At 37.1% G+C, this 23,420-nt stretch overlaps 1 protein-coding gene across 1 annotated transcript; it reads right to left on the bottom strand.

The window, feature by feature from the left end:
• Nucleotides 1-1,741: 1,741 nt before the first annotated feature.
• NOP14 (NOP14 nucleolar protein) lies at nt 1,742-23,224 on the bottom strand. Its single transcript, XM_084285459.1, has 18 exons — nt 22,783-23,224; nt 20,901-21,035; nt 20,031-20,172; nt 19,325-19,470; nt 18,771-18,908; nt 17,114-17,236; nt 15,736-15,867; nt 14,631-14,970; nt 13,164-13,294; nt 12,824-12,909; nt 11,070-11,205; nt 9,155-9,256; nt 8,148-8,301; nt 5,287-5,446; nt 4,420-4,567; nt 3,811-3,929; nt 2,427-2,582; nt 1,742-2,071 (listed from the first exon to the last, which is right to left on the bottom strand). Exons 1-18 carry the CDS (start codon nt 22,978-22,980, stop codon nt 1,972-1,974), a joined length of 2,646 nt encoding a protein of 881 aa, XP_084141585.1. The 5' UTR covers nt 22,981-23,224; the 3' UTR covers nt 1,742-1,971.
• Between the last annotated feature and the right edge of the window lie 196 nt (nt 23,225-23,420).

The raw sequence follows: 23,420 nt of genomic DNA, 5'->3' as shown, positions 1-23,420 counted from the left end.
CTGCTGGGCAAATCCTCTGGAGCTACTTACTGTTGGAAAAAGAGTCAGATAAACTGTAATACTTTTTTGTCAGTTTATTTGTGCAAAGGACAAATATACTAGGACTAAAACTGCGGACTGAAAATGCTGATTTATAGTATGAAATAAGAAGTTAGTTCCTTTCTCATTGTTTCAGTCTTAAGTTCTTGGCTTGAGCCAAGAAGTTTTGTTTTTAAAGATAAAGTTAATCTACTTTTTTATTATTTTTTTGCAAAGGAGGAAAGAAAAGCTCCATACTGTGCCAAATGGAAATAAAACAGGAGGCACACTAATCTTCTGAGATCTCTTTGAAGTTTAGCTTTACTGATGTTAGAAAGGCTAACTGAAAATATATTTTGTTTTCAGAAGAGTGAATGGATTTCAAACATAGAAATGTTACTTTTATGTGACATGACTATCTCCCCCACTGGTACTTAGTATTCAGACTGTTTTAACACTTAATACAACTGGTTTTGTAAGCCAAAAAATCTGACGATATTCACATATTAATTACCTTGTTACAGCTATACTGGGATTCACTGGAAGCTATTTTCTTCAAATAAAGTGCCTTTTTCTTTTTAAGAAACATCCATAGGTAAACCTTTGACAAGTCTTGTCTTTCAAAGAGAGCTTTGTCATTAGTTTAAATGCAAAGCTGGAGTGTTTCAACTCCTCCCATCTTAGTTTTAGTCCTCCTTCCAAGTCTCATTTGAAAAAACAAAAAACAAAAAAACACCATAAACATGATGTTTTAAGCCAGTCTGAAACAACCAGTCCTATCTGTTAAATCAGATTTACTGCCAGTGTTTGTCTCTTTCTTCATGAACAGTAGGGTAAGTGTTGCCATTTCTGAGTTATGCATGGGCCAAAACATAGGAGATCAGGTCTAAGAAGAGTATTTGAAAATGGAAGGATATTTTTGGTTTTGTTTGTTTGCAAAGAACCTTGGCCAATTATTTCATTCATTCCACGATTTTCTTCATAGTTTGTTCTTTACACTGAAACTGGAACATTACTGTGAAATGGGGTTTCATTTTTGTAAGTTTTGCAAGAAAATATTGTAATTTTCTTCATTGCATAAAAAATGTCACTGAGTTTATCAAATGTATAACAACAGATGCCTCAATCATAACCTAGTTTAGACCAGCACTTTGAACTGAAAAAACAACATCAGTTATTTAATGTTTACTCACAAATATAGTATTATTTAAAAAAAAAAAAAGCATTAGAAGTATTTATTGGCTCTACCCAAGGAGCAGATATTTACCACAGTCGTGCTGGGCAGTTCTCAGTAATTAGACATATGTGATAAAATAAGTGGAAGAGAATTAAAGATGCGACTGACATCTTAAATCAGATTGTTATGCTTATGCTGAAAAAGTGAACTGACCTAGATTATTCAGAATTTCAGAGCTAAACGTGATCCCAAAATTACTGAAGACAAAAATGGATGTACTTCAACAAAGGACTTCAACAAAGGACTTCTGCTTGAAACCAACGCCATTAGTCCACCAAACCCAAGCAATAGAATATCCCAATGCTACAGACTAATTAAAATGTTACTGCTGAAGTTACAAGTATACTACCATTATGTGAGCTGCTTGCAGTTATTATTATATTAAAGAAATACCAAAGGAGTTTTACACTTTTTTTTTGTTCAAAATAGTCTAAAGCTTGCTTACACACTCTTGAGAATTCTAATTACTTACCCAAATATTCTGTTGCTAAAATAAACAGAAGCATACCACACAAAAACGTTGTTTTATTTTTTTCTTACGAAAACCTGTGGATTTATCCAATAAGCAGGTTCACTTTTTCAGACAGATCTGACAATGTTGTTTTCCTTGAAAGGAATACATCCAATAAATGCAATTAAAATCTGTGCAAAAGCCATAGAATTGGGTTATTTTATATGTCAGTAAAAACAAACTTTCTGTCCGTAGATAGTCCAAATTAATTCTTCATTTTTTTCCTTTTCATTGCTTTCCATTCACCCTCCTGTGTAGCAAGGCTACTAAGAAGCTCTTTCACTTTTCTCTTTCTGGCTGAATCTCTGTAAAGCAAACAATGAACATGTTAAAAATTTCAGGGAGATTATATTAGGGAAAGTAAGTAAGAACATTTAGATTGTAATCATTAATTTATAAAAAAAAACACAAATCTTAAATTTCATTGACATACACTTTAAATGACAACTTTCTGCATGTTCTTAACTAGAGAAATGAAACTGCAAAGTTGAAAGTTAATACAATCTCTAACAAAAATACCCATTTTCCCTAAATTGCCAACTTTTATTTATTTAAATAAGTAAGCTTTGTATTGTTGATCATTCGTGTCAGTCTCGTCACACAGCAAAGAAATGGACAGTAGAACAACTCAAACTGGTGCTGAAGAAAAGGCTACATTACCTCTCCATGATTTCTGAAAGTTGCATTCTAGCCAGAAACTGGTTATCCTTCCGAATCTCACGAACAGCTCCCTTAAATTCACGTTTATGCTTGTGAATCAACCGCTTTCTTTCTTGCTCCTTCTTTGTGCATCCCTGCTTTCTTCCAAACTCTAAACTGAAATGAAAATGTGTATAAGTGAGCACAGAACACCTTACCAAAAAGGACTTTATGTATATAAGGAGTGAATTTTTGTCCGAACACTAACTGTATTTTTATTCCTGCATATTATGTAATGAACTTGCAAAATAAGAAGCTGCCCAAGTGAACATACTGGAAAAATGCTCACCAGACTTTCTAACCGCATGTCATCATCATGCAGATGACAAGCAGATAACATTTTCCAGAAAGCAGATACGCTTCAATCCCCCCATACGTAGCCTGCATTTTGTTAAAGAAAAAATGAAAAAACTAAAGCAGATAAATAAAAGATGTCTGAAGAAAGATGGAATCTCCCAATGTATCTTAAGTTTTTGCAGACTTCCTCTACAGATGAATTCTGAAGAAATGGTTTCATCAGTTAACTTGGTGATAAATGTGTATGGCAGAGGAAGGCTGTCCTCTTAAATTAGTATAATAAGACGCAGTTATGCCCTTGTAGATAACAAACAGGCTTAAATGAGTCAGCAGCCAATATACGGCAGACTTCCTGAATCAGAACACAGTTCTATTATCTACAAAAGGAAATTAGCGTTATTTAATTCCAAACCAGAATATAAAAATGCACATGATCACTGTGAGGTCTATAAAAAGAAAAAAGCTGCATGTTTTTTGTCATTGCTACTGTTGAAAGGTAGAAAATTGCTTGGGAATGAGGAACAGGGCAATCAAGTAGGCCTAAAGGAATGCTTAATCTGACACACTATTTGTTATATTCCGTGATACAGAGCACAGGAATATTCTGCCTGATCTACTGCACCAGTGATAAAACCCTCAAAATTTCACCACCCATCTTTACCTTTATATATTTCAGTATGATTTTTACGAACAACTCACTGTTGTTCTTGAGATGTGCTTTTACAGAGCACATGGTAAAATATCAGATAACAACAACCCCTTCTCAACTGGAAATTTATTAATTTTTAACCGATTATATGGGCAAGAGCTGATTTCCAGTGCTATTTTTTTCCCTCAAGATAATCTTTGCTCTCTTTCTTACAATTCCTCCTTCCTTCTTCTTTCCCTTCCTACCACCCAAGTAGCTGGTCCTTTTCAGTTTGCGCATAAAATGCAACAAAGAAACAGTTAGCTGGTTTATGTCCTGTTTTCCAAATCTGTTTAGTCTACTGAAAATCTCAATGTTTACATACACTTTTTCTTTTGCACTAAGCATTGCTTTACTTACACTTTCACAATCTTAGGCGTATACTGTTTCAATGGCACTGGCTTCTTTTTCTCACAGATCAGTGGAGTATAGAGCTTTACTTTGCTCTCCAGCTCTTTCAGAGCACCGTGATACCATTCCTGGAAATGCAAATCAAATTACAACTTTAGAAGTGTTTCAGAGACACCATAATTCACAACCTATGGTAAATTTAATCAGAACTAATGTCCTCCCCACATGTTCTTCTTCCGAGTGAAATGATTACTTTTCTTTAGGAGACCGCTAACACTGAAATGCTGCAACCCTTCTAGGCTGGATAATTTTAAACACTTTAGGAATTCTAGTTAGATGGTAACATGGACAATAAGAAAGGTCTGCAAACAGTTTCACCTAACAGAGGAATAAGCAAGACTAAAGCAAGCTAAATTCAAGAGCCTGCCTTTCAGAGTCATTCTAAGGTTGACTGTTAATTTTATTTTGATGGCAAAAAAAATAGGCCATTTTGCATCACCTGTATTACAAAATCTTATTCTCCAAGGTCATGTTGTGATGACTGTTGAGGAGGGGACATTTCTGCTATTCTGCTTAAGTCAATTCTGCTTAAGAATTTTATTGTTAAGGAACACATACCTGCATTTTTTCAGGATATTCATTCACTGGCATATGTTGTGTAAGAAGTATTTTGACAGGATGCATTATTTCATGGAATGATGGTATAGACTCATACAGAACTGCACATCTTTTAATGAGATCAAAACACAGGGCTAGACACGATAACCTGTTGATGTACAAAAGAATACAAAAATTTCACTTGCAAAAACTGTACTGGGTTTTTGAATAACATTAATTATATTAATTAAATTTGGCAGCATAAGCAGTGTCTATTATTAGGACTGCCTAACACAGCCAGTTACAAGGCTGTTCCTGGTTGTCAATTCAGACTAAAATTTCACTTTTATTGCAAGCAAATACCCAAGAAATCCATTAGCAACAAATCTTTATGTCAGCTCACAGAGCACAAGCCAATGCTGTGTCTGCTGCTTGAGTAATAGGTTTTTATACTGGTTCTAGAAGTGTCACACTTCAAAATAGAATTAGTAATTTTTATTATTAAATTTTGTAACAAAATCCTTACTCATCCCTGAAATAAATTATGGTGTAACAGATGCACAAGGTAAAAAAAAAAAAAAGTCAGACATGCTTAATGAACATATTTAATTGCAGTCTTTTCTGACTTTAGGATTTGATTACTTCAGCGTCTTTTCTAACATGGTATTTGAATGTAAATACAGTATTTGCTTCAGAAGAGTATGACAGTTCAAAGTTCTGAGCATGTCCTCTGTTTCTGCATCATTTCATCAATCCACAGCTCTACAGAAAAGGAATGGAAGGGCTGAGCACTCCAACAAACGCTCTGTGTAATGTTCTGACAGAAGATTAATATTTCCTATGCATAAAAATAAAGCAGAACATCTCACTGCTCTTACTCTTACATACCTGATATGATTCACTTCTGTTCTGCTGGCTTCCTTTAATCTAGTCACAATACTCAATGGCAAATTTTGCTTCTGCCAACTTTCCAAATCCTTCTTATCACACACCAAAAGCAGTTCTAAATTTTTTCCCAGTGGTGTGAATGGATGCACTACAGTATAGCCTACAAAACAAGAATAATAATCATAAACAAATCAGTTCTCAGAATTACATCTAAAGAAGTTTTTAATCATACTGCCTTAAAACAAAACAAACAAAAAACACCTTTATCAGTAAAAGGATCTTCTAAAATAATGGACCACAGGCACAATCCTAAGTACGTACAGGGAGAGAGAAGACTAAAGAAGATGCCTGCCCTGTGGGGAACAGGATGGACAGTTGAACTGCCAGTGAGAGTGAAGCACTGGACATGCTTAAGAGGAAAAGGCAAAGAACAGGACTTTCCATTGGAGTTATGAGTAGAAGGCTCTGACCGGAAAGTGGGCAAGCAGCAGAGTGAGCACGAGCAGGGAAAGCTCCCAGTTACTGCACCACACTGAGCCTCTCCAGTGACCTCTCACAGTGACAAGGGCCCTCAGATGCATGCTGCAAAGTTCTCTCCCACTAAGTGGTTTTAAGATGCGAAGTAAATGCAGAATACACACCGGGGCTGGCAATACAGAAGGCTTGAGAATCATTGTGTTGAATAAGCTGATCTGTGCAAATGGTACTTGCAGACCAATGTGAAAGAAACATTTGTGGAGTTTCATGTCTAGGGTAAAGAATAATTTGCAGTCCCTGTGCTGGATTTTTTTTCCTTAAGTCTGGCAAGCTTACAGTTGAACTTATTTCAAAACTTTATTATTATCTGCTTTACTTGTGAGAGCACAGCATCTTTCATTAACAATTCCATTAGCTGAGGCTATCGACAAAGACAATCCTTTCCCACTCCCTCCCCCTTCAGCTTTTCTACTTTCTTTTTTAAAGTCTAAACCAGATCAAAACCTGTACTTCAGTCTTTCATGAAGTTGTATTCTCTATCGTTTCTCCACGTGAGAAATGGCCAAACTTGCAAAACTAAATAGGAAAGAGTTCTATTTGCTAATGTTACTTATTGTCAAAATTGAACCCAAAGATTTTTGTTGGTTTGACAGCATATCAGCATTCCAGAGAACTAGCTGTCAGCTCATTTTAAAATAGTCTCTGTTGATAGCAAAAGCATCATGTTTATCAGCAATAGTTCCACCACAGATACTTAAAAACATGACTGGATATTTAGTAACTTCAGAACATCAATATTGATTGAAAAACTCTCAGAAAAAGAATGCTGTGCCTCCCTAGCATATCTTATTGAGCTTTTCCTCACTGCTAACAGAAACCAACACCATGCAAATTTAAGTAGTGCAAAAACATTAGCAGAAATACAAAGCTAAAAAAAAAAAAGTTAAAATTTACATCATCAATCACCCCTAAATATTTTGAAGTAGTTCATCTTAGAAAATGCCGTGTTTTAACTGTACCCAAAACATTTATAGCGCATATATTCCTAAGAGAGCAAACAAAGGATAAAATACTTTAAGTGCTGTGTAATTCACCCACTCTGTAACCTCTTCCCACCTCTTTCTAAGAGTTCAGCTGTCGGTGTTCTGAGAATCCAGGGCTTTAGCTCTGATGCAACCCAGCTGTGTAACTTTGGCTCACACTTCAGAGGAAACTGCTAAGCTGTGAGAAGGAGCTGGGTGAGTCTGCAGGGTACAGCCACACAAGATAATAAAGGTGAAACTGCAGCACTAAGCTTGTTGAGAAAGGGATTGTTAGTAGCTCAAGAATTCACAAGAAGAAAAGACTGTCAGCATGGAAAGGCATGAAAATCCTAAAGCAGAAAAAAAGGGAGCTGCAAGACAGCTCAGTACCACTGAAGACATACTGGAATGCTGCAGCAACAGAAGCTGAACCTTCCTCACCTAACAGATGACTACCCTAAGCACAAGGACTTCAGGTGATGAGCACAGTAATATTTAGCCTGTAGTTCATTACATCCCAGATGTCTTCTGTGAGGATTTGCCAAAAAATCATTGCATTTTTCACTTGAGAATATCCTGCCTGCAGTTTCCTTGTGCATGCTGACACTCCGAGTGACCCAGGGATACTAGCACATGAATTAGTTACTGTGATCTGACAAAGCTCTTCTAAGTGAATTTTTGTCACTAACCTTTTTGGTAAGAAGCCTCAGATCTAGGGTAACTCTAAAGCTTGAAATGAGTCCCCCCCAAAAAATAATAGAAAAAAAAATCATAGAAAGGCAAAGACTTGCAATTAAAAATCATTTGCTAGCATACGGATCCCATTGAAAAGGCAGCCTCATTCTTGCTGTTGTCTACACAGACTGCTAAGTTTGCAGTTATGTTACGGCACAGCCTAATCCTCCGCTTGGGGAGAACAGCTGCCTTCTATTAAACTACAACAAATCCTTGTCAAACACATAAAAAGGAAAAATACCAACTCTGTGTTACGTTTCACTCACTTATCTGGGTGATATGGCTAGTAGTAGATAAAGGAGGCTATTTGCAGGGTATTCAATGAGAATCCCATTGGAACTGCAAATATTAGAGTGCAGTCCAATCACATGGACTACTATTGTCAAAATACTGCATGGTGGGCAATGCTGCTTTATTTCTCTGACTAACTTCAGTTCTTTCTTTCCTGCCAACGTTAGAGAATCTCATTCATAACAAGATGTCTGAGAATCAAAATTGTGCACGGCCAACCTAGCAAATGATTTTGGTCTTTTTTTCAAAATACTAAACTCAGTGTGAAAGATAATTATTTAAAAGAAAAACCCTAATATAAAAAAATAATTACTCATTTATTCTAAACAAGCTCACCCTGGGCTTGCTTTCTGGGGAGTGATATGTGAAGTACTCCAACAAGAAAATTGATGAGTTCTGGTACAAATCTTCTGGAGAGAGAGATGTATTCCAGGAACAAACAGCATATAAATAAACCTTTAATAACATCTTGCAGCGTTGTGATGCGACACTATAAAAAAGAAAAGAAGAAAAAAGCACATCACATTACTTAGTAAATGTCTATCCAACACAAACATGGCATCCCCCCCAAAGTAGGGATATTTAATAAATTGTACACATTTAAGATCTGTAAAATGATACCCTTTGGACTTAAACGAAAACATACTGGTTTTCGCTTGCACACACTAAAAAGTATATGCAGAAATGAGCAGAAAGTCTGTCAGAAGAGGTTTAGCCACTAGAAGGTGCTAAATCACAAACAATAAGTTCTTTTTACTTATTTGTTTCTGCCATCTGACCTGTTCATACATGTCAGTCCTACTTTTTGCCCTCCAACACCCCATATCCATTTCTGAAGTGAAAAAAAGAAACATCTGGCTGAAAGCAACTTGGTTCTGCGACAGTAACAGAACTAACTCAAGACTTTCAAAGCATATAAACAGGACGTTTGGATAGAAAAATTAGGACACATTTTAACTGCACTGCAATGCATTGTGCTAGATAGGATTTTAAAGAAAACAAACACTGACAATTTTTAATTAAAGATCTTTCTTAAGTAGGACCAAGCGCAATATACAGAAGAGAAATCACATGAATGCCTTTATACTTTATTCAGTCTGTTCCATTAGTCCTATGTAGTTCATCATATACGGAATTCTTTTACAACTCAAAAAATTATCAGACAGAATTTTGTGTTGGGCTGTACTGTTTTTTTCTCTTCACTTTTTCTTCCAGTTATAATCTGTGACTATACCCAACACAAAGCTGCCTATTCATAACAGTTCCAGTTAGTTATAACTTATAGTTGGGGTCCTAGGAAGAAACAAGGAAGAATATGCCAAGATACAACATCATAGACATACCTTAGTAAGCAGCTGACTCATGTATATAAAAGCAGGAGTTACAACTGGATGCCAGAAGTCAGATGTTGGAAACAGCAGAGATGTAACTTTCAAATAAATAAGCTGACAGCATATAAAAGAGAGTAAAAAGGCAAAATATAGTAAGACGTAATTCCCAACTGATTTTACACATATCTAACTGTGATGTATACGTAACTGTCATGTAGTAGTCTAAAAACATTAGGATATAAATCATTGAGATACCTGATACGATACACAACCTATTTACTGAGATGACTGTTTAAGTTGCATGAGAAAATGGACTATCCATTATATGTCTAACACTGCATTAGTTCAATGAGGCAGCTGGAGGAGCAACCAAGAACTATGCCCACCACACTGACCATTTATTCCATGAGGAGATGTGATAAAGTTCTGCTCCCCACAACCACACAATCTCATATCACATAAAGAAATGAACAAGTGGCCACAGAGGACCTGTGACAAATTTCAACAGGTCCTCAGCACAGACAATTAAGTAACCAGGATCCTCGGGCACTAGCAGGTAACAAGTACAAGAGAATTAGCCAGCAATTATGTACACTCTTACTGAAGGGAATGTCAGAGAGCTGCGAGTGACCTCCTGTCACGACTATAAGAACCTTAAACATCAGCTGCAAGGTAATTCTATAAACAGACCTAAGTGGACATTTACACAGTAAGCTAGACACAAGTCAAGTTCTACTGTTTCAGCTGTTTTCCTCTATGAAGTTTTTGTTGTAAATAAATATTCTCCTGAACTGTTTAGTTACTAAGCACCCCTGATCAAATTAGATTAACTGTAGGCATGTGTAAAGCCTACCAACGCCAACTGGTCTAAGGAACCTTCATTCAAACAAGTACTTTGGCAACAGGACAGTGATGTAATTCTACCCTAAAACACAAAGATGGCTTGAAACCTCAAAAAGTCCACTGAATGGAACGAAACTCAACAGTGCCACTGGTGTCTGAAGGGTGACAGTGACAAAATAAAAAATTACAAGCTCTCTACAACACGTTTCCTGCAAAATGTAAAACATCCTGAATAGAGACTCTTCAAAAAAGAACTCAATATAAATGTTGTCCAAGCTGTAAGAACCAAATCAGCTAAGTAAATCCTTCAGTCTATTTTCTTTCAATACCCTACAGATTCCATTAGGCAGCATTTCTGTCCCAGCTTGATGAAACAAAAACAAGTAGTTTCCTTAGGATTACTAACTTATGGTGGCTCTTTGAAACATTTTATTATAATAATCAAATACTCATTTTCCATATACTCCACCTGTCAATTCCCTAACAGCCATTTATCTAGAAACTCCATTTACCTAGGAGTGTGTTCAAATTTAGCATGGGCACTGAAATTTTGAAATATTACTAATACAAGATGGAAAGGTCAGTCCTTTCATGTTGAGTCATTAATTTAGCATCACTCATATTGATACAGTATTTTTATATTTTGAAAAATACGTTGTATTTTTATATCCAAACATTATCCCTGTTATTTTTGTGATCCTTGGAGACAGTGAACTTTTATGGAATACTTTTTAAATATTTGCACTTAACATAATTAAAGAAATGATGACTTAACTGACAACACTTTTTTCTAGAAATACCCATTGAAATGCCATCAAGAAAACAAAGAATGTTCTGCTACGTAAACTGGAACTGCAATTTTAAGATCTTTTCCCTTTATTAACATTGCTAAGTCCCACTTCCACTCTGTAGAATGTTTTGTTGTCTGCAGAGAGGCAATTTAAAATGTAAGAAACCTAAAAAGACATAGATGAACTTATACGCTTTGAAATACAGAATTGCATTTCCTATTATCTGGCATTTATTAGCATTTCTGTACTCATGTAAAGAGCAAGAGATTTGCTTAGCAGCAGGTGTTTGTTACCATGTCTAAACCTGGAAATGTTGCACGGCCTTTGACTTCAATTGCTTCCTCCATGTCATGCGCAGCGTCTCGAAGGACAAACTTCATACTGCCACTGGCTGCCTCAGGAAACATCTGGCAGAGATTGTACAATGGCCTATTAACAAGAAATCTAAGTCATGATCAAGTTACACCACTGATCTTAACCAAAAAAGTGATTTTAAGCACCTGTAGGAAGATTTCTTGTGTTCCTTCTCTAACATAACAAACTCCCCAAAGCAAATTATTTTTAGAGAAACAGCCACCCTGTATAGATTACTATTGTAATACTTTTGGTTTACAGATATATTTTTTATTGGGCCTTACAAGATGATCTCTGATTTGGTGGTTTCTAAACCTTAAAAAAATAATTTAAAAAATTAAAAACTTCAAAATACACACTCAAATCATTTGATACGATCGAAGCATATCTTTCTGAATCACCTAACTCTTCATTCTACTGTACAAAGGTAAACTGGCACATAATACTTGGCAGCTCTCTACTTAAAATACTCTCAGGCAATGTTAAGCACTTAGAAAGGCATCAATGTAGTTAACCAAATTATTACTTAAAACGAGAAAAAAATACTCACAGTTAGGCCAGTTGCTGGCCCGTGGATACTGCCTACAGGGAAGTGCAGGCAGGAGCCTGTATCTGCTTTTCAGTATTTTTTTTAAATGTTTGTAGAGATATTGTTTGTAGAGATATAAATCCCAGTTCTTTAAAGCAAACAAAATGTGTTTAGACACTTTTACAAAGGTGCAGCATGTGTGACTATCAGCAGGTTAATGCTCTTACTGATGAATGTAACAGAGCAATGCACGCTAAAGCTGCCCATAGCAGATTTTAAAAAACTATTTATTCTTCAATATACTTTTTTTTTATTTCATGCTACATACAAATAATTAATTGAAAGGAAGTTGTCTAGCCTGCAAAGTTTAGCTAGGAATAACAGACTAGTTTTAGGTGGAAGGGAACTTTGGAGATCATCTTGAGCAATTCCCTGCTCCAAGTATTGCTAACTTCAAAGCTGCCTCAGGTTGCTTGCAGTTTTGTTTAGTTTTGTGAACCTTCAAGGGTGGAGATTCTACAGCCTCTCTTGGAAACCTGTTCTGATGTCCAACACCCTCGTTGTGAAGAATTTTTCCTTCCATCTAATTGGAATTTCCCTTGTTGCAGCTTGTATCCATTGACCATCACGGTTTGCTGTATTCCTCTGAGACAAATTTGACTCTCTTTGTCCATTACATGTTTGAAGACTACAATGCCAAATTGACTAATTCCTGCAAATTGTTTCTTTGGAACATTTATATGGGCTTGCTATAACACTCTTTTTTTCCATTTTCATCTAGTTCCAAACCTGAGTGAATTACAGAATGGAAACCCATGTAAAGTTGCACAGGCAACAGCACACTGTCAGCACCTTGATCAGCAGTATAAATAACTTCATATACAGAAGTTTGCATGCACACATGGTATATCATTTATTCACAAACCATGAAAAGCATTTTACAGATGGAAAATTACACTCTGAGAATTTGAAAATGTCTTGGTACAATTAATAGCTCAAAGAATAGGTGAAGCAGAGTCAAAACACTAAAAAGCCAGAGAATCACCAGTTGCCTACAATCCCAAAAGAATTGTTTGAAACAAACTACATTCAAAATGCCTTACACTATGCAGCTTTTCTCCTAAAACCATAATGTAGCAAAAGTCAACAGGATTTGTTACTTACAGGATGAGCTTGTCAATTGCTTTGAGGTCTGGTAAATCCAGGTTTGCTAACTCCCCAATATAGTCGAAAAGGAAGCCCAACAGTTTCTGCAAGAAGCACAGCATGTTACAAATTATCAGTGTTCTTTCATTGCAGGTATTTTTTAACAGCACAGAAAAACAGTGATACAAAAGTCAGAAAAGAAACACGTGGTACCTTGATTCTACTGCTATCCACAACATAGGAGCATATATAGTTTATACTGCTACCCAAATGCTTACTAAAACTTACGAAGGAATTCAAAGTTAATTTCAAACCTTAAAATGCAAGACAAAACAAAACAAACAAATAAAAAACATACTTCCAACTTTGTTTTGTTTCCCACTGCAAGGCTTGGATGATTGCATTTCTGAATCCTTTCCAGAATAGTAAGCTGTTGCTCTATTGTTCTTCCAGCCAATAAAGACTTAAATTTCTCATAGGATTCGGGAACTATAATGTAAAAACAAAAATTGACAAGACAAAACCTCAAACTTAGGATATTTAATTAAAGCTATCATCTAATAAACTTCCAATTTGAAAGCGTTACTTTTAGAAAAAAGGATACCATACAGTCTTTAAATAGCAAGCTTTTAAACACTAATAACCTATCAAGATATATGTGAAATAACTTATGAACATAACTCAAAAAATAAGGTAAACATTTTCCAGCAATTAAGATTCAGTTCATCCTGTATTTTCTGCTTAGGCTGAGCATGATGATGCTGACACCCACACAATGCATCAGAATTAAACTTAAGCATACATTCAACCATAAATTTGCCATAATACAATTCGCTCCATGCTTAATTCACATCCAACTAACTTTGGCATGAAAGGATATTAAAAAAGTAAGAAACTTGCCACTGATGGAAAACAATTGTACAAAAAAAAAAAAAAAAAAAAAAAAAAAAGGCCATTTCCAGTCTAGCTAACATGCTATAATACATCCTAACTGGTTCCATTTTTTGAGTTATTTTAATGTGACCACTTTCTGGTTAAGACAAAATGTGGATGCAATTTAAAAGGCTGTGTGTAATGTATATTATGTGTAATGTATATTATCTCCTTTTGATGAAAAAAAACACAAAAAACACATTTAGGGAAGTGGTTTGAAAGATTGTTCAATCTTGTAATGGGTAATTTTGTTAGAGAAACCTATACTCGGACAAGAGCTAGTTGTATTAGGTACTTAATATTAACGCATGTTTTGTGTAGTGCTTGGAACATCCCTCTCTTCTTCCTCCTAGGCACAGACCCAAAAAGAGTTAAATTTCAAGTGTTTCCATTTAAAAATACTGCAGTGTTATATCACAGGGATTACATCTCAGTGTCCTGCCTCTTTAAGCATTTTCTCTGACAAAAATGCCCATCCAAACACTAGAGAAGGAAACCTCTCCTCACGTAAATATAGGTAACAGAACACTATTTAAGATGCCCTTATGCAAAACACTAGCATTTTGAATTGGGTGTACTGCTTGCTGGCCTTCAGAAATGAGCACAGATCTTTCTGCTTTAACCCCTAACATGTATTTGTCAATTCTACGGCTGCTAGAAGCAGCAGAAACAGCTCTGGGACAAAACCAATCTGTTTTCCACTGCTCACAGCATGATCAGTGCTAATCACTAAGAACAGGAGCTACTGACTCCTCCTGGAATAGTAGGAGACAGTTACAAAGCAAAACGTCATAGATGACCAGGAATATTTAAGATCCTGCAGGAGAGAGAAAGAGACTGGTTATAAACTCCCTAAAAACAAAAGGGATCCCCGGGTCTGTCCTTTGCTTACCAGCAAATGTGTAAGGAAGCTCTGCTTTGGCAGCTTCCATTTTTGGATCCAGTCCCTCCATATTCTGTGACTCATTTCCAGTTGTCTCTTCTTTCTTCTCTTCTTTATTTCCTGCAGCTTCTTCTTCACTCTCAAGGTCAGATTCAAGATCAGAGTGGTTGTCTGCAGCAACATCCTCCTCATCTTCAGCAGCAGACTCTTCATCACTTTGGTCATTCTCACTATCCTCCTTCCCACCTTCCTCTTCTTCCCCTTCCTCTTCTCCCTCCTCCTCGTCCCCCTCCTCCTCCTGTTCTTTGTCCTCCTCCTCCACTTCATTTTCAATATGGATTTTTCCATCCTGCCAGTAGAGAAAATGAGCCAGTTAAAACAGTGATAAAGTAACAGCACTTCAACAGAATCACCATGGAAAGCCTTCATTAAAGGCCACCCTGACCAAGCAGCAAACGGCAGCCATGCCAGCCAAGAAGGAATTTTAGGGACAGAATGTGCATACAGGTGTAAGAACAGTGGGGTATTTCCAAGGAGCTTAAAGAAACATAAAGAGGTAATATCTGAGGACTAAAACAATCAGCAGGAAAGTAAAGGACACTAGCAGATGATATAAAAAAAAAATTCGTCACTTAAGAAGAAGCATTCTCGGTTAGAAAATACATTTTTAAACTATTTCTATGTCTTAAAATAGCATATCAGATAAATAATTGTTCCCATTCTGATTTTCTTAATTATCGATTAAAATTCACATCCACAATTTGCATTCTCTTATCTGAGGACAACAGCAATTCCCTTGCTACTCACTTGTAAGAGGAAAGGGCTGTTTGAGAAAGTCACTCATCCTCAGGCTGAAATTCTGTGAACACTGCGCTGAATAGAGTGCAAATTAAAAAATAATAATAATAATAAAAGACTAAAAGAGCTAAGGCCTTCTCTTCAGCCCAGAAGCCTTCTAACAGACAAGACTGGGTAAAGCCGTGAGCAACCTGGTGATTTCATAGCTGACTGCTTTGAGCAGGAAGTTGGACCAGAGTTCTCCAGAGGTCACTTCCAAACTAATTTTCCTACCTTTGTTTGAGAATTCTGAAAAAGTTGACATTTCAAATCTTACCTTGTAAGACAATAAACGTCTGTCATCTTTGTCCAGGATAAATCCATCAGCTAGATCATCAGCTGACACATGGCTGGGTTTCTTTTTAGTCTCTTGTTCATCTATTCCATGCATTCGACGTAGCCGATCTGCCTGTGTTTTAGGAGAAATACAATACACAGATGTGAGCCATCTAGATGAATCATGTCATTACACCAGAAGGGAAGCTCCCTCAAATACTACAGCTAAGAAAATCAGAGGAAAAAAAAAAAGTTAACTAGCATTCTCCACCCACCCAATGAAAAGAAAAGGCAGTGACTTGACATACTATGGGCAAAAGCTGATGATACTTTATTTTTGTTGCAGAGTACGATGTGATAGCCTAATCCAATAATGTAAGTGATAACACTCACATGGATGGGTTTAAATTGGGTTTACAAAAGCATTATGTTCTCACATTTTATTTATTTTTTATCTGCTTGGTTTATGAGACAATGCACCATTACTAGAAAACATAAGCTTCTAAAAGCATTTTATGATTCTGCAGTGTTTATCTCTTTTCCCCAATGTGTAACAAGTTTGCAGTAAACACAATGATGTCTTAGGATTTTAACATTACACTGAATTTGTAAATAGATTCAATGGGCAATATCTGAAACACCATTTTTCAAAAGCATTTCTGCCTACAGAACCTGCCATCTGTCTGCTACAGGCTGCCTTCTGCCTTTTGTCTGATGGACAGCTAGACTGTCTGTCAAACAAGACAAGAACAGAAAAGAAAAAGATCTTCCTGTTTTGCTGTTAGCTACTGAGCTTTCTGAGGTAACATGAAGATACCGCATGCCTACAGTATTAAATGTGTCTTCAGTATCCCAAAAGAAAAAGGAGAGAAACATTTAACAACTAATTCACTCTTTCTGAAGGACACAGAGCTCCACGTGGCAGAAGCAGCATGCAGTATTTCCCAAGAGAACCCTATTCCTATGCAAAACAAAGCTATACACATGCTACCACTGGAAGACTTGCCACACCAGAATAAAGCAATAAGTGACTTGGCAGTGCAGTAATTCAACTTCTGTGCAACAAGATATTTCCCCTTACTGAAGTGCATCTCAACTCTGAATAATTTAAAACATGTATAGGCAATTCAAAGTGATACTGTATTTTTATTGAAGAAATGTCAACTCATTTCATAAGCCTCACTAGTCATGTACTAAGTTGTATGTTTTTGTCTTTTATATCAGATTGCAAACGAAACACAAACAGAGATTTCCTGAATTCGCCCTCTGACGAATTGCACTTTAGTACAGCCACTTTCAATCTAAGGTCAAGCAATGAATGTAAGTGGTCACTCCCAAAAGACAGGTTACAAAACAATCTAAAACCATAAATGGTGTACCTCGAGCTTCTGGAGTCGCGCCTGCTCCTCTTTTGCCAATTCTTCTTCTGTCTTCATCCTTTCTGAAGGTTTTGCTTTCATCTCGAATCCAAGTTCTCGAACAATCATATCATATTCATCAGGCTAAAGAAATATTTATATAGTTGTTTATTATCTTAGTTTTATTATTCTGCTTTGCAGCCACCCCTCTGCCAGACATAACTAAAAAGTAAGACCTTTATGAAATAAGGCAAAGACCATGTCCAGAGAAAGCCACAAGAACATTCAACTCAGTATTAACATAAGGAACAGAAAGAATGATTGAACAGAAACTCTCCCTGAATTCCCTTCCATTTAAGTTACTCACAACTGAAAAATGTACAAATAGTATTACTTATTAAATGAAAAATTTCAAATATTTGTATTAACAAAACACCATTTTCTCAAAGAGCAACTGAAGTTAATAAATTCATAGTTTACACTTCACTTTATAAATACTGTCAGACATGAGCTAAGTCTCTGCTATCTTATTAGTTACACAGATGTCTATCTCAAAGAAAACAAAAAGGGATGCTGATATTCAGTAAAGCTTAAGCAGTGTACATGGCAGAACAGTTACTAGCAGATATTGCACTGGACTTGTGAATACAGACTTCCTGATAGATGTTTAAATCACTAAGCCATACAGTGATATATACTAAAATTCAGTTCTACTGATTTTTCTTCCCATGTGACACTAGATGACTTTCTTCTATTCAATGTTAATGTTATAGAGCATTACTAATTCACACTCTGCACCTCTGATAATTGTCAAATTGAGATTCATATGAAGCAAAGGAATCTAATTTTCCTTTGCTGAAAAGTACAATGACATTTTTTTTTTTGCCTAGGATATCACATTACCAACATACTGGAGTATTCAGCGTATTATGAAGCATCTCAAAACAAAAATCAAAACATCAAAGTTCGACCTGTTGATCCAGTATATTCTGTTCACCATTTACAATCAGTTTTAACATAAGATCTGTTCATGAGTTCAATCTTTTGAAAACTGAATTCTACTGACAGGGAACAAATGAAATATAATATAAAATGTGGACAAGAAAAAAAAAAACAAAACCAAAACAGTGCAACACATTACAGTTCCCATTCTTAAATTTGTAAGTTCATTTCTCTTAATATAATGTACCACTGAGAGAAAAAATTTTGAGGCCACAACTAATTTATTCATTAGCTTAACATTTAAATTCCTTTTTTGTAAAGATGGTACCCAAGTCACAACCAGGAAAATTTTCTTGTCAACTCAAAGCTGTTTTATCCAATGAACGTTGCAAAGGTGTTCAAACTAAGTCAACATTCTCAACAATTTTTATTCTTCAGTAAAATGTATTTGTCTTAAAAATAACCTGCAGCTAACAGTGTTTGTTGTTCAACCTGCAACCTCTCTTATATTTAATATAAAACAAAAGCAACTTGTAATTACAAAAAGATAAATTATATAAATCCCTACATTCTTCCAGTTAACCACATTGTCTTAGAAGTGTAAATTCCTTTTGTGTGAACAGCAGGCAACATTTTATTTTGTGAAGTGATGAACTTGGACTTACACATCAGACACTACGATAGTCAAAGCCACAAGTTATTGGAACAATAGAAAGTAATCTAGCCAAAACCTTACCTTGGGTTTTTCTACCTCTTTGTCCTTTCTTTCTGACTTTGGTGGTTTGCGAGCCATAAGGGTTTGGATTTCCTTCCAGTCATTGTCAAGCTTTTCTGTGAGTTCTAATGCACTTTCTCTCTGACTTTGCCTCACTTGCTAGAAAAATAAATCACAAATGTATCAGTTACATTCAGCTGAACATGACAAAGCATTTATAGCACTGTTGTGCCAAAATGCTGTCTTTAGCAAATAATTTCAAATATTTAACATTTTAAAGGTAAAAAACTCTCTGTGGCAGAAACAGTACAGTTATCCTGAATGCCACACAGGCTGCATACAGAAAACAAGTCAAGAGGAGAGATTTGGAGATACAAAAGAATGGTAAATATCTAATGCATTTCCTAAAACTTCTCCAAGGGCAGACAGGCTTTATGCAAGGACCTCAGACTTGTTTCCTCGACAGCTATCTACCTTGCTTTCCAAGCCGCTATTTTACTCCACAAAGACAGAGATTACGATGCCTTCTTAACCATGCATAACTTATACTAAAAGTATAGAGGCTAAAACCTCACCTTTTCTTGTTTAGATTTAGCTATCAACTCTTCTATGAGTTCCTTTCTAGATTTGGGTTTTTCCTCCTCTTCATCGTCCTGCCCACTTGATGCTTTTTTACGAAGCAGGCCTCCACCCCCTCCAAAGTGAGCAGCGGTTAACTCAGCTAGAAGAGAAAATAAATTGTGAATCCTTTTCAAATCCATACATCAGTGCTGATTCTGCTGGGACAGTATCTCCCCATTACTTGAGAATGGGAGCAATTAAAAGTATTTAATCATCCATGTACTATTCCCATCCCTATGAACAGCCATACCAAGACAGAGATGCTGGCCACATACTTTAGGATGACAAACATTTTGGATGAGATAGTAATATGTTTTTTCAACATTCCAACTAGCATTTAGGTGCAGCAATGCAAGAAAGCAACTTAAACTTCAGATGCTACCCAACACCCTCTAAATATCGGTACATATTAATGCTGAAAAGCCCAGAGATTAAAGAAGCTTGCCAGGAAGGTTGTTTCGGCTCAACCTCTGCTAAGATCCACACAGCTGTTCCATGTGTGGTTAAGAAGTAATCAAAACTGGCTTAAACTTCCCAACCGGTTACATAATACTCTTCCTCAGTGAAGGACAGTACAGAATAAATGATGAAAACGTACCACCAACAAAACCAACAATCAAAAAACCATAGAGCAGTGGGATGTTAGCTGACATGTCTTACCTGACAACGTTCCTCTTTCTTCTGTGTCACTATCACTATCAACAATATCATTCAGTTTTTCAATTTCTGCCAAAGATTGGCCATAGTGAGTCAATTCTTCATCTTCATTAAGGTTATAAATATTTTTCTTTCCATAATTTTGCTAAGGATAGTAAAGCAAACCAATTAAGTAACAAAGGATATCTAGCTTCAGGCAACAAATGAATAAAGCAGTACTTTCAACGCTAATTGAGGAGATTCTCATTCCAGTTCTTTGCTGTTTTCAGAACACTACTAGATCAATCTTTTCATTCAAATACCTTAAACCTTAACTGAGGGAGCACGATGCCTCTCTTATACTAATGTAGAAATGAAGTAACTCAGAGAAACTAAGAAAGCTTAAGTTTTATCTGTATACCATTACCATCAACGATTCACTATCACATTTCTGACCTAATGAAACTGCCTATAACCTACAGAAAGCATGAGTAGACATTGATATTGCACTACTCAGTGCTCAACTCTGGAGATTGAGTATAATGAGGTGGAAATACTGGTCCTGCACATACACTTCACATTACAGAATGACAGCAGGTTACAGAGTTCCTCTAGTCAGCAAATGAAATGACTGTTCTCCAACAGTTATAGTGGAATCTCAGATTGTACTTGATGGTGGTTGCCTTTTTTCTAAATCAATTCCCAAATCATAACGAGTCTAAATTCTGGATCCCCACAATTTTTTTTTTTTAATAAGAGTTTCTAACATATAAATTCTAAAATAGAAAGCATTAGCCTGCAAAACCCTCTGTTAAGGGCAACCCTACAAACATAATGTGTTTTTCTTTTTCTTTTTTTTTTTTTTCTTTTCAAATTCCCATTGCTATACTTTACCTGTCTTTCCAAAGTGAATCGTCTTATCATCTTTTCCTCTGGACTTATTTTAGTGTTATATTCACCAAAACGTTTATCTTTAAACACATTCGTCTTTTCTTTTTCTTTATATTCTTTCAGTAACGTTTGGGTACGCTAGAATAAAAAAAGGAGATTAAATTAAAAAATTAAGAGAATAAATACTTTCAAAACCAAGGCAAGAAAGGCTCTACAGTATCCTGGCAATATCATCTAGTTGATAAGAATGCAGTGAAAGAGAAGTGAAAACTGAATAATGAAAAGAGATGAGAAGTTCATACAACATACTCAGAGTCATTAACTACTCTTACAATTTTTTTGTCACATAAAAAAAAATAAACTTTGCTTCTGAAGAATTCTAATTTCAGTCTGAAGCTTAGTATAAGAGTGTACATAACATATTAAAGAAAGCAACAAAACTGCAGTGCCAGCTGAACCTCTTCTGGTTTTGTCATCTAAGACATAAAAAAATGAAAAAAACAAGAGGGTACATACATTTAGTTCTCTGCTTTAGTGTTGAGCACAGGAAGGTTATGCATCAGAGAAGTAAAAGCAAGTTAGTAGACCTATATGAGGTTGTATGTGCTGCACTTCTGGCACAAGTATGAAGACAGGCTTACTTTTCAGTGCCAGTGATCTAATTCATTACAAACATTTGATTTACCTCATTGTTAAAACCCAAAGACCTTCAAATGTGACATTAAATGCTATTAAGTTGTCTCAAATCTAGACAAACAGTAATGAGGGCTGAAAGCTAAAATACAATTTCATGCTGAAATTACTACATAGTTCCTAAAGGATGAAAATACTGGCTGTGCCAGTATTCAAAAAGATCCACGTTCATTTAGAACACGTTAACGAAACCTGATATCTTTGCTATTGATAGTGCAATGAACTTGCAAGCTACTGCTGTGAAGGAAAAGACTGAGTTTCCAGAAACAGGTTTCTACAGCCCTAATGAGCATCCCAAACTTGCAGACACCCCTGTAAGTGAAGCCTGGCTTCTGCTGTCAGTATGACAGTTCTACCTTCTATTTACTTCCTACACAGAATACATCATGCAACTTTAATGCTGCTCGAGTCCATTAATATATCTTAATACCTTGGATATGGAAAAGCACCTTTGTTGATCAGTTATTTGATGTCCTTTCTCATTGATTACTTTTATTCATGAAACTTTATTTAATGCATCACCTCTCACAATGCATGTAAAACGATAGTTTCTTTCTGCTACATTATTTTTTAAAAGAACTTCTCTTTTCAATTCATGCTTCAAATTCCGTTTTGTTTTCATATCCAGATTCCAGATCTGTATCAGAGAGAATCTCAGGAACAAACTTTTAAACTATAGTTTTTCAGTGTCAACAAAATCTACAGAAAATTTTACCTTTCCAAATCACTGGTAGTTTTTGCATGTCTACGCAGTTCCCACTGCAGTAAGGCCCTACTCCTCTTCCAGGCTTTTACTATTACAATAATACTGCACCATCAAGAAGCTTAACATCCTGCAGCATTATAAATGTGACCAAGATAACGAATGCTTAATACTATCTGTGCTCCAGTACAGTATTTGCATCCTGGCCACATGTGCTGCTGTGCTCGGGTCAGGGACATTTGAGGAGAGGCTCATTCCCACACACGTGATGAGGGCTTGCATCGATGACCCACGTGCAGTGCACTGGGGAGGGATGTTTTGTCAGGCTCTCCATCACCATCAGAGCACCATGAGGTGAGGTGAGATGAGGAGAGGACCCGTTTGTGCCACACAGGATGGATTTGCCTCTCCCCTCCAGGCCTAATGCCTCTCCTCCACAGCTTCCCCTACAACTGCCGCCCTCCCTTTCCAGCTCTGACCCTTTCTTACCTTCTTGATGGCCTTGGAGCGCGAGACGCCGGGCAGCCCCACGTCGTTCTTGGTCTTCCTGCCCAGGATGTCGAACTTCTGCCTGTTGACCTTCACCTCGAAGGGGTTGCTCCTCACCATGGCCATGGCTGACTCCGCCGAACCCTTGCCCCGGGAGGGTGCAGAGGCCTTAGGCCTCTTTTTGGCTGCCTTCCCCATTCCAAAGCAGGAGAAGGGGACTCAGAGGGGACTCAAAGGGGACAGACGGACTGACAGAGAGGACTGACAGACCCAGCAACCAAAATGGCGGCGGCGCAAAGCCCCCCTCAGCCCTCCCGGCCGCCCCCCGACCAAATCGCGCGAGACTTCCCCCGGAAATCCCGCGAGATCCCCGGAGAGATGCGGAGGGAGCCGCGCGGTGCCCGCGCTCCCGCACCCCGCGTGCCCCCAGGACCCGCCACGCACCGGCGGCGGCCCCGCGAAGTCTCGCGAGAGCTGCCTCCAAACGTCGCGAGACTTGCCGCCCTTCTCCCCTCCCCGCTTCGGCGGTGACCCACGGGGAAGGTTGGGAAAGGGCTGTGGCGTGCACTACGAATCCCAGCATGCAAAGCGCGGCGGGGCGCAGGGAGACGCCGAGCTGTGCCGCGCGGGGGATGCTG

Source organism: Netta rufina (assembly GCF_964035555.1).
Source record: "Netta rufina genome assembly, chromosome: 4".
In the NCBI taxonomy this organism is placed as follows: domain Eukaryota; kingdom Metazoa; phylum Chordata; class Aves; order Anseriformes; family Anatidae; genus Netta; species Netta rufina.
The sequence above is the reverse complement of the archived record's forward strand: the minus strand, read 5'-3'. Positions and strand labels throughout refer to the sequence as shown.

Excerpts from the sequence above, each read along its gene's own strand:
- NOP14 (XM_084285459.1), bottom strand. The coding sequence starts at position 22,980 with ATGGGGAAGGCAGCCAAAAAGAGGCCTAAGGCCTCTGCACCCTCCCGG. Across the intron at positions 11,206-12,823 it reads GCAATTGACAAGCTCATCCT|GCCATTGTACAATCTCTGCC; the intron begins GTAAGTAACAAA and ends TCTTGTTAATAG. Across the intron at positions 9,257-11,069 it reads CATTTCCAGGTTTAGACATG|CTTATTTATTTGAAAGTTAC; the intron begins GTAACAAACACC and ends ATATGCTGTCAG.